The 12,290-nt window shown below is 39.0% G+C and overlaps 1 protein-coding gene across 3 annotated transcripts in view; it reads left to right on the forward strand.

Annotated features, from left to right (window-relative positions):
* Window positions 1-12,290, forward strand: part of LOC124774939 (obscurin) — a 694,794-nt gene that overhangs the window by 338,588 nt on the left and 343,916 nt on the right. For 2 of the 3 annotated variants that reach the window (XM_047249630.1, XM_047249631.1), the window contains 2 exons: window positions 5,855-6,036; window positions 9,927-10,121. In XM_047249630.1, the coding sequence (XP_047105586.1) occupies window positions 5,855-6,036; window positions 9,927-10,121 (377 nt within the window). The remainder of the gene's footprint in view (window positions 1-5,854; window positions 6,037-9,926; window positions 10,122-12,290) is intronic. The other variant, XM_047249632.1, reaches the window with a different exon arrangement.

A 12,290-nucleotide genomic window follows, 5' to 3' on the forward strand; every position in this document is an offset into this window, starting at 1 on the left:
GTTTGATGTGGACGGACGTGTGAACCTGGCCATTGGACAGGTGGAGGTCAACATCAAGGAAACTGGCATGGGATTTGGAGTAGGACCAGGTGAATCTGATGGAACCAAAGGAGTTGAGGTTGGAGAGGAAATTCTGGGGTTGTTCTTCACTGTGAGTCCAGATCATGAAGATGTCATCAATAAATCTGTACCAAACTTTGGGTTGGCAGGCCTGGGTAACCAAGAAGGCTTCCTCTAAGCGACCCATGAATAGGTTGGCGTACGAAGGGGCCATCCTGGTACCCATGGCTGTTCCCTTTAATTGTTGGTATGTCTGGTCTTCAAAAGTGAAGAAGTTGTGGGTCAGGATGAAGCTGGCTAAGGTAATGAGGAAAGAGGTTTTAGGTAGGGTGGCAGGTGATCGGCGTGAAAGGAAGTGCTCCATCACAGCGAGGCCCTGGACGTGCGGGATATTTGTGTATAAGGAAGTGGCATCAATGGATACAAGGATGGTTTCCGGGGGTAACGGATTGGGTAAGGATTCCAGGCGTTCGAGAAAGTGGTTGGTGTCTTTGATGAAGGATGGGAGACTGCATGTAATGGGTGGAAGGTGTTGATCTACGTAGGCAGAGATACGTTCTGTGGGGCTTGGTAACCAGCTACAATGGGGCGGCCGGGATGATTGGGTTTGTGAATTTTAGGAAGAAGGTAGAAGGTAGGGGTGCGGGGTGTCGGTGGGGTCAGGAGGTTGATGGAGTCGGTGAAAGGTTTTGTAGGGGGCCTAAGGTTCTGAGGATTCCTTGAAGCTCCGCCTGGACATCAGGAACGGGATTACCTTGGCAAACTTTGTATGTGGTGTTGTCTGAAAGCTGACGCAGTCCCTCAGCCACATACTCCCGACGATCAAGTACCACGGTCGTGGAAACCTTGTCCGCCGGGAGAATGACGATGGACCGGTCAGCCTTCAGATCACGGATAGCCTGGAATTCAGCAGTGGTGATGTTGGGAGTAGGATTAAGGTTTTTTAAGGAGGATTGAGAGGCAAGGCTGGAAGTCAGAAATTCCTGGAAGGTTTGTAGAGGGTGATTTTGAGGAAGAGGAGGTGGGTCCCGCTGTGACGGAGGACGGAACTGTTCCAGGCAGGGTTCAATTTGGATAGTGTCTTGGGGAGTTGGATCATTAGGGGTAGGATTAGGATCATTTTTCTCCATGGCAAAGTGATACTTCCAGCAGAGAGTACGAGTGTAGGACAGTAAATCTTTGACGAGGGCTGTTTGGTTGAATCTGGGAGTGGGGCTGAAGGTGAGGCCTTTGGATAGGACAGAGGTTTGGGATTGGGAGAGAGGTTTGGAGGAAAGGTTAACTACTGAATTGGGGTGTTGTGGTACCAGATTGTGTTGATTGGAATTTTGAGGATTTGGAGGGAGTGGAGCTGGAAGTGGGAGATTGAGTAGATGGGAGAGACTGGGTTTGTGTGCAATGAGAGGAGGTTGAGGTTTGCTGGAAAGGTTGTGAAGGGTGAGTGAGTTGCCTTTCCGGAGGTGGGAAACCAGGAGATTGGATAGTTTTTTGAGGTGAGGGTGGCATGCTGTTCTAATTTGTGGTTGGCCTGTAGGAGGATGCTCTGAACAGCCGGTGTGGATGTGGGAGAGGAAAGATTGAGGACTTTTATTAAGGATAGGAGTTGACGGGTGTGTTCATTGGCTGAGTTGATGTGTAGGTGAAGGATTAGGTGGGTGAGGGCAATGGATTGTTCAGTTTGGAACTGGTATAGGGACTGATGGAAAGAAGGGTTGCAGCCAGAGATGGGAACTTTAAGTGTGATGCCTTTGGGGGTAATGCCAAATGTCAGACAAGCCTGAGAAAATAAAATATGCGAGCGTAATCTGGCTTATATATATATATATATATATATATATATATATATATATATATATATATACACTCCTGGAAATGGAAAAAAGAACACATTGACACCGGTGTGTCAGACCCACCATACTTGCTCCGGACACTGCGAGAGGGCTGTACAAGCAATGATCACACGCACGGCACAGCGGACACATACAGACACAAGCAGACATATTTAAAGACGAATATATGTCTGCTTGTGTCTGTATGTGTGGATGGATATGTGTGTGTGTGCGAGTGTATACCTGTCCTTTTTTCCCCCTAAGGTAAGTCTTTCCGCTCCCGGATTGGAATGACTCCTTACCCTCTCCCTTAAAACCCACTTCCTTTCGTCTTTCCCTCTCCTTCCCTCTTTCCTAATGAGGCAACAGTTTGTTGCGAAAGCTTGAATTTTATGTGTGTATATATATATAACAAAGATGAGGTGACTTACCGAACGAAAGCGCTGGCAGGTCGATAGACACACAAACAAACACAAACATACACACAAAATTCAAGCTTTCGCAACAAACTGTTGCCTCATCAGGAAACAGGGAAGGAGAGGGGAAGACGAAAGGAAGTGGGTTTTAAGGGAGAGGGTAAGGAGTCATTCCAATCCCGGGAGTGGAAAGACTTACCTTAGGGGGAAAAAAGGACAGGTATACACTCGCACACACGCACATATCCATCCACACATACAGACACAAGCAGACATCCTTTTTTCCCCCTAAGGTAAGTCTTTCCGCTCCCGGGATTGGAATGACTCCTTACCCTCTCCCTTAAAACTCACTTCCTTTCGTCTTCCCCTCTCCTTCCCTCTTTCCTGATGAGGCAACAGTTTGTTGCGAAAGCTTGAATTTTGTGTGTATGTTTGTGTTTGTTTGTGTGTCTATCGACCTGCCAGCGCTTTTGTTCGGTAAGTTCGGTAAGTCACCTCATCTTTGTTTTTATATATAATTTTTCCCACGTGGAATGTTTCCTACCATTATATATATATATATATATATATATATATATATATATATATATATATATATATCTAAAAAGAAAGATGATGAAACTTACCAAACAAAAGCGCTGGCAGGTCGATAGACACACAAACAAACACAAACATACACACAAAATTCTAGCTTTCGCAACCAATGGTTGCCTCGTCAGGAAAGAGGGAAGGAGAAGGAAAGACAAAAGGATATGGGTTTTAAGGGAGAGGGTAAGGAGTCATTCCAATCCCGGGAGCGGAAAGACTTACCTTAGGGGGAAAAAAGGACAGGTATACACTCGCGCACACACACACATATCCATCCACACATACACAGACACAAGCAGACATTTGTAAATGTCTGCTTGTGTCTGTGTATGTGTGGATGGATATGTGTGTGTGTGCGCGAGTGTATACCTGTCCTTTTTTCCCCCTAAGGTAAGTCTTTCCGCTCCCGGGATTGGAATGACTCCTTACCCTCTCCCTTAAAACCCATATCCTTTTGTCTTTCCTTCTCCTTCCCTCTTTCCTGACGAGGCAACCATTGGTTGCGAAAGCTAGAATTTTGTGTGTATGTTTGTGTTTGTTTGTGTGTCTATCGACCTGCCAGCGCTTTTGTTTGGTAAGTTTCATCATCTTTCTTTTTAGATATATATATATATAAATACAAAAATGAGGTGACTTACTGAACAAAAACGCTGGCAGGTCGATAGACACACAAACAAACACAAACATACACACAAAATTCAAGCTTTCGCAACAAATTGTTGCCTCATCAGGAAAGAGGGAAGGAGAGGGGAAGACGAAAGGAAGTGGGTTTTAAAGGAGAGGGTAAGGAGTCATTCCAATCCCGGGAGCGGAAAGACTTACCTTACCTAAGGTAAGTCTTTCCGCTCCCGGGATTGGAATGACTCCTTACCCTCTCCTTTAAAACCCACTTCCTTTCGTCTTCCCCTCTCCTTCCCTCTTTCCTGATGAGGCAACAATTTGTTGCGAAAGCTTGAATTTTGTGTGTATGTTTGTGTTTGTTTGTGTGTCTATCGACCTGCCAGCGTTTTTGTTCGGTAAGTCACCTCATCTTTGTATTTATATATAATTTTTCCCACGTGGAATGTTTCCTACCATTATATATATATATATATATATATATATATATATATATATATATATATATATATATATATATATATATATATATCTAAAAAGAAAGATGATGAAACTTACCAAACAAAAGCGCTGGCAGGTCGATAGACACACAAACAAACACAAACATACACACAAAATTCTAGCTTTCGCAACCAATGGTTGCCTCGTCAGGAAAGAGGGAAGGAGAAGGAAAGACAAAAGGATATGGGTTTTAAGGGAGAGGGTAAGGAGTCATTCCAATCCCGGGAGCGGAAAGACTTACCTTAGGGGGAAAAAAGGACAGGTATACACTCGCACACACACACATATCCATCCACACATACACAGACACAAGCAGACAAGAAAATGTCTGCTTGTTTGTGTGTCTATCGACCTGCCAGCGCTTTTGTTTGGTAAGTTTCATCATCTTTCTTTTTAGATATATTTTTCCCACGTGGAATGTTTCCCTCTATTATATTTATATATATATATATATATATATATATATATATATCTGTGTGTGTGTGTGTGTGTGTGTGTGTGTCTGTAAAGTTATAAGAAGACAGAATTCGTATCAACTACTTATCTCCAGAGGACAAAATTCTAAATACTGCGTACAATCATATATATAAGTAGAACAAATTTTCTCGTTTTTGCAACTGATAGTTCCTTCCTTGAGGGATAAGGACTGAGGAGGTGGGTATTGTTGGAAAGACAGGGCAGGTCAGTCAGTCCCCAGGCTGAGAGACATGCACCTGCTTTAAAGGTATGGAGAGACAATGACTTCAAGAGTCATCTTGTTGAAACATGACACCTGGAAATTGTGGCACCTCATACAGTTGCAACATGTCAAGGTAGTTCTTTTACAAGAAAGGCTGATTCACAAGGATGCTCAGTGGTGTTACATTCATTTTCAACATGGGCACAAGGATTTTCAGAAGCCCTTATTCTGATGTTATGAACGTGACCACTGACATGGAATGTGGCTTCATTCCTAAATGCAATCTTCTTCTTAAATCGTTCATCGAAGTTGACCTCATTAAGCAAAGTTGTAACAAACGTGCATTCCTTGAGTCTTATCAGTCACTTTTGTAGCATGCAACAACTCAATTTGTATCTCAAAAATGGAGACATTGTTTAAAACCTTATCAGCTGCAGTCTTTTATAGACCTAATCCTCGAGCACATATGCTCACTGATTTTTTGGGTCTCCTTAGGTAGCTATTCCGTATAGCTTCTACAGGCTTGTCACTTACCAAAGGCCTGCCAGAATTGGGTTTTTCCAATAAACTGCCAGTATTCTGTAACTGCTTATCCAACTTATTAATGTTATTTCTACGTAGTGGGTCCTAGCTGCACACACTATAATATTCACATTGAACATTTGTCTCGGATTTGAATTTAGAAGCCACAGAACACAATGAACTTTCCTCTGTACCATCCACATCTTGACTGACATGGCCTAATCTGCTGCTGCTACACAATTTGTTGTGTTGTGTCATCACCTGTGCACTCACACCATTGAACACCATACTACAGAAACTCTTTGCAATACTGGCCAGTGTAGCACAATTTTCCACCTTTTCTTTCATTTCTTTTTAGCTGTAACAAACGTTCATAACTGCACCATGACTTTACAGATGCACTTCTCAGTGTTCACAAACCAAAGTGTGTTGTTACATTCACAGACTGTAGATTTCTAAGTGCATTTCTGTGGCTTAATAGTGTTGTATATGAATACAAGTCATGATGCACTCTGATAGGACCAGTTATGCTAGACATCACCTAAAGTTATTCATGTTTCAGAAACACATAGTTTAACAGAAAAATGTGTGTGACCTACATAGATACATTAAATACATAATATGAAACACTGGTATTGCAGGTATAAGGATGGCAATGAAGTAAGTGCTGATGCACGAATAAAAATCACAAGGGATTCCACAAGAAAAGAAAGTTACAGTATGAGTTTCACATTGGTCAAGAGCTCAGATGCAGGAGAATATGAAGCCAGAGCAGAGAATAAAATGGGAACTTCTTCAACAAAGAGTACTGTAAAAGTGAGCAGTAAGTATAAAACATGTTATTTATGTATTTTCGCCTCTTAAGGAAAATGAAACTATACTTGGGACACACAAGAGATGATATAAGGATTTCTGATTCTGAACTTATGTCAAGGAAACATACATTACCAAAAACTATTCGTTCAAAGTTATTGCAAGCTGCTTTTGCAGTGAATGATCCCCTAGAGTATGCTGACACCAGTTGCTTACAATTTTGAAACAGTTCCTGCAAACATTTTCATTATTAAGATAGTTATTTCTGATAGCACATACGTTCTTAGCATCCCTCATACACACAAAATAATCTTTGTCATACATCAGAACATCCCTCATAAAGTAGTTCAATCTTTTTGTGCTTTTTGTGTAGCTCGGTCATATGTTACAATGCACAGTTTTTCAAGTGAAATTAGTTTTTACATGAGCAGCATTATTTGTTAAGGAACATCTGAAAACTTTCTGAAACCTTACATTGAACCTTCAAGGGGAAAACCAGAGTCCAATCCAGTGATCTTTTTTGTTTCTGTGCATTTGCTCAAGAACCTCTCTTGAAGTCTTCTAGATCTTTTATAAGCAGAACAGTGTTCGTAATTCATCTGACCAATTATTGTCTTGTATTTAGTTGTACACTGCAGGATTTATTTTTCATGCATCAGAACATATAAAAACCTCATTTAGTAAAAATGCTGATAATTACAGCTGTCACCCAGTTATGAAATATGCTTGTTAAAGATAATGTCCCACTTTGTACCCTTTAGCCTTGACCATTTTGTAGGAAGATTATGGACATGATCCTTGTGAGACTGCTAAGAAGAAAGCCAGATCAATTCAGTGGCAATCAGTGAAACTACACCACAAAATTACAAATGAGTGATGTACATTTATCTCAGGAATGATATTTGTATTTTATTCAGGACATCAGTGAAAGATATGCAAACTGTGGATATCATCATGAATGAAATTGTGTTTACCATGACTCAATGCAAATAAGTACACATCAGAAATCAATAAACAGACAGAGCAGTTCAGTTTTGTAAATGAAAATAGCTCCTTGTTTTCAATCAGAAGGCATATGAAATACAGAAAGGTATTCATAAGTAACCCAGGATTCACAAGTCCATTTATTCCCATTGGCAGCCTGTGATTTATTTTTAGTTTAACTTTCAGTTACCAACAGCTCAATCTCTGGTAATCTGTGGCTGTGTTTGCCCTTCTTTAGTTTTGTGGACAGGAAACCAGTATTTTTATAATGGGCGTTCAAGAATGTAAACAAGAAACAAACAAAAACATGAACAGACGACCATACAAACCATGTTTGTAACATAACCATAATAAAAAGATTTAAAATATTACAGTAGCTTACAAGCTTTTATTCTATTGCCAGCTTTAGTGCTCTACACCCCATCCCTCATCCCCAAAGGATGTGGACGTAGATTAGGTGTATAAGACAGGGAGAGATATGGGCAGTTGGGTAGGGGGGGGGGTAATTGATCGATGAGATGAGAGAGAGAGAGAGAGAGAGAGAGGATGGATGGATGGGTGGGGGTACGGTCTGATTTGGGGAGGAGGGAATAAAGAGCTGCAAACAAGCAACACATGGAGAAAGCAAAATTACTTGATACAGAGGACATAAAGGCACAAGGGAAAATACAGTGTAGAGAAAACAAATGGAGGAAAGGATGTGAGTACTTCTATTCTAGTATCAAAGACAGAAACTAGGTATTATATATTTGAGGTGTGAGTGGTTTCTATGAAATGAAACATATGCACCAGCTCTGGTCAATTGAAATAACTTCCTTGTAGAATACTTAAATGCAATATTATGACATTTGGGATTATTTAGTGCAAAAATGTGGTAAACAAATACCAGCAACAGAACAAGGTGTCTACACCAAGTCAAGAAAGTGAAGTATATTAGACATTGAATTATATTACATCACTATGTATCTTTGGCACCTCATCCATGGAGTTGGAATGCAACTATACCATTCATGCAACAAGATCTATTGTTCCACTGATCAAGGTAGCATGATCGTGACAAATGAAAGAGAAATTACTGGAAGTTAGTATTATGATTCATGAAGTTGAATTCTCTGATTTTATAAGGGAGAATGTTATTTTTAATTTTTAGATGATAAATTCTTGGATTTTATCATATGAATGATTATATCATTCTTGTTACACATCAGTAAGAAATATCAGATACATATGCCTGAAAATGCTATGTTATTACAGTACTTGTATGTTTTGATGCATTTAGATGGAATAATGGCAATGTTATGAAAAGAATAGACAACTGCTCACCATCTAGTGGAGATGTTGATTGAACCACAGACAGGCACAAAAAAAAAAAAACCTTCTTCTGATACAGACAAAACACACACACACACACACACACACACACACACACACACACACACACACACAGCTTACACATACATGATCACTGTCTCTGGCTGCCAACGCAAGCTGTAGACAGTGGTTATGTGTGTGTGAGCTGCGTTTGCATGAATGTGTGTGTGTACACATCAAAGAAGGCCTTCTGGTCAAATGCTGACATGTTTAGCAGTCTTTTTGTTGTGCTTGTCTGCAACTCAACATCACCACTATATGTGGTGAGTAGTAATCTATCCTTTTCATAATATTGGCATTTAGAAGTGGACCACCTTTGAGTACTTTGACAGGCGCACTTAGACCATGTTGAACAGTTGGTACTGTAATAATGCATTCATTTTTTTGACTTGCAGGCAGATGTGGTACCCTTTATTACTTGAGGATCGCTACCACATAAATACATTAACAAATAATTTTTAATTAAAGACATAGGTGTTAATATCAGTTTAATCTTACTTTAACATATTTAATAATTTAATTTTTTTGTGTGAAAATAGTAAGAAGTATACCAGGCAACGCTCTGTCCTCAGTAATCATTCAGTAAGTAATGTTGTTGTAATGACTATGTTAAATGTTGTCCTGATGTCATGAATGGCAGATTAAAAGACACCAATGAATGCTGAAAGTGACTGAAACATTTTATAGATGTTATGGAATGAAATCACTTAAGCATGGAAATACTTATCTTATTCCTGTGTTTTCCAAAATATTAATTACTGTTTACAAAGGGAATAATTGTGATATTAGACACTTATGTGACCTAGTCTAATAAGTTGAAATTTTTGTTGATGTTTTACACTGTAGATGTGTATTTGGTAAACTGGAGAACACAGGAGTAACTGCATATTGCATTTCTAGATGTCTTACAAAATAATGAAAGCCACAAGAACTGGTTTCTTCCTTTTAGAGTTACCTGTCATTGTTTTATGTGTCTTGATTGTTATGTAGTATCTTCCTTGTTATGAACTGCTGGAATTTTATTACGGGCACGACTGCATCATTTATTTGTTAAACAGAGAATTATGACTTTCTTTGGTAAAGCTATATACTGAAAACTGTCCAGATATTATATGTCAAAATAATTGTTTAAAGTTTTAATGATAAACGGTAGTTTCTTCAGTGAAGTGGAATCTGTATTTCAACATTTTGATATCTGAGACAAAGAACAGAGTTTTACTTCACCTCAATTTGTTTGTATGCTTCACGTTTTGAAAAGGATGTTAGTAATTGCCATGGCTTTACCAAAATGTTTTATATTCACATGTGCCTGTTAAATTGCACTTTGCTTGCTGCAACCAATGGAAGGTTTTGATTCGTGAAGTTTGTGGACTGTGAATGGCAGTTTTTTTCCCCTTTGTGTTACTGTTTTAACACCATGTAATTTCTAGGAATGGAGTAGTATCATGTAGATAATAATGAATTTGCCATGTGTTAGTCCATTATTTAGTTGTAATTCAAGTACACTTGTTTCAACTTGTATTATATATGAAAATTCTAACTTAGAAAAAAAGGAAGAAGAATTTTACAAGGATAAGTCTCAAGAAGAAACTCAAGAAACTAAAGGTGGTACTCTTGAGGAGAAATACAAACTGAAGATTGAAGAGGAAATAATAGAGGAGCACTTCTCCCCAGAATCAATTAAAACAAAAGAAATTTTTGAAGAAAGGGGAACACCATTGAATGCTGTACACAGCAAAGGTAATGGCAGAACATAAATTTTGTGTATTTAAATGTGAAATTTGAGACTGCTTTCTGAAATATGTTGGAGAATAACATCTTCATTGAAAATGAAGTGAAAAAAATTCTTATAATGCAAATGTTAAATGTGAATGTTCCCTTTGAAATCCTAATGGTGTACAGTCATGAGCAACTGAATAAAAATTAGTTGGTGTACTGGAGAGAAAGTGCTATTGTCACCACAGCAAAGGGAATAGTTCAGCATTTCACATGGCTGTGTGACAGGGAGTTTGCTAAAACCTTTTAGTGGCTGACAGCATGGTAGTTAAGTGTAGGGTGAGCAATACACATGATATCAGGCATTTTAGTACAGCCATATTGTGGATACCTCATATAAATCTTCCTAGGCCTACAGTCACTTTTCAGAAACACGGTGCAATGGCTGTCCATTTGTTGTTTTTATTTCATTTATTCCCCTCACCCCCATACAAACCAGCCAGAAGTGCTGATGAGACATACAGAATTCATTGTTTGCCTGTTTTGGCTCACAGTTGTCAGTATTTGGGTGAAGTCACATACTGTCCCAAGTTGCACACACAAATCACTGAATTTTTTGAACTCACACTATCTGCTCACAGCATATGTATTGTGCCTGCAGGCTTGTGCTAGGTTGTATACATTGTTCTTTCCCTGGGTTCACAGTTAGGAGATGCTCATTTGTGATAATTTATTGTGCCACACGGATTTACAGGTAGGTGCCTTAGTAAGCTTAGTGCATCACCAGAAGCAACAAAAACCTTTTTGTTTGAAATTATACACTGATCCAATTAATATGTTGAATTTCCTGATCAAGCATTGTTTTATACATGTTTTCTATCTCTTTCTCCTGGATTAATGTTGCAGGCAGGCAGTCTGTATTCAGAAAAGTAAAGTTAGTTTATTCCTTCAAAATGTAGAGGGATTGAAAAACAAGCAGGTGTGATTCTTGTCTGTCCATATAATTTGCATAATTCTGAAGAGATAGATGTGGACATTTCAATGCAGTTTAAAAAAATAAATAAAATAAAAAAAGTTTTCAACAGAAAAAATTAGTTTTAACAGCTATTCACCTGTTACAGTAGAACTTCAGTAATGGGTTTTACAACTAATGTTCAGCACAATAGTAAGACTCTGATTCATAATATTTTCGTAGGCATGCTGAGAAAAATTGTTTCCCTCATTGTTTCCATGCTATCTAACCATTGTTATGTCCACAACTACAGTATTAGGTGAAAAAAAATTGCCTTCAGTATCCATTACTAAATCACTGCCTCAGAAATATGGAGCGACAAAAATATTTAATAATGTACACAGTAAATTTTAAATCCAGTATATAATTTTTAAAATTTTTTTAAAATTTTTTATTTTTTTGAAACTGCTGTTCTGTAGACAAATTTCTTATGAAAAGGATAAGCTGCTGCTCATCATATAGAGAAGATGTTGAGTTACAGACTGTCATAACTAAAAGACTGATATACTCTTAAGCTTCTGGCCAAAAGGACTTCTTCTGATTAGGAAACACACACACATTTACAAGAGCACAACTTACACACAAAAGACCACTGTCTTAGCCCACAGAAGCTGGACTGTGGACTGCAACAGAGCCTCATGGGAGAAACAATCTGATGTGCCTGGTGATGGGGTTAAGGAGGTGGCTGTGACGGAGAGGGAGAGGGAGAGGGAGAGGGGGAGGGATAGCAGGATACAGACACGGGAACATGTAGTGCTGTTTGTGGGAGCATACAGGAACAGGGTATGGCCACCAGGTGCAGAAGGGAGTTTTCATTTTATTTTTTTTCCGGGGGGGGGGGTAAAGATGGGTGAAAAGGCTGGTGGGGTGGGTGCATTCATGGAAAAGAAGGCTGTGTAGTGCTGGAATGGGAGCAGGAAAGGAGATAGGTAGGTAAAACACAAGGACTAATGATGGTGATGCCAGAGTTGTTACAGGAACGTAGGATATTTTGCAAGGAGAGGCCTACCTGCATAATTCAGGAAAGCTGATGTTGGTAGTAAATTTAATATTTTGTAATCTGTAAATGGCCAATTTGTTGCTCTAGGAAGACTAACAAATCACATATAGGGGCCTACATAGCTAATAAACTGACTCAATCCACATTGTTTTTATAGAAATTGTGTAAATGATCCATATAA

This window comes from Schistocerca piceifrons, chromosome 2 (assembly GCF_021461385.2).
Source record: "Schistocerca piceifrons isolate TAMUIC-IGC-003096 chromosome 2, iqSchPice1.1, whole genome shotgun sequence".
In the NCBI taxonomy this organism is placed as follows: Eukaryota; Metazoa; Arthropoda; class Insecta; order Orthoptera; family Acrididae; genus Schistocerca; species Schistocerca piceifrons.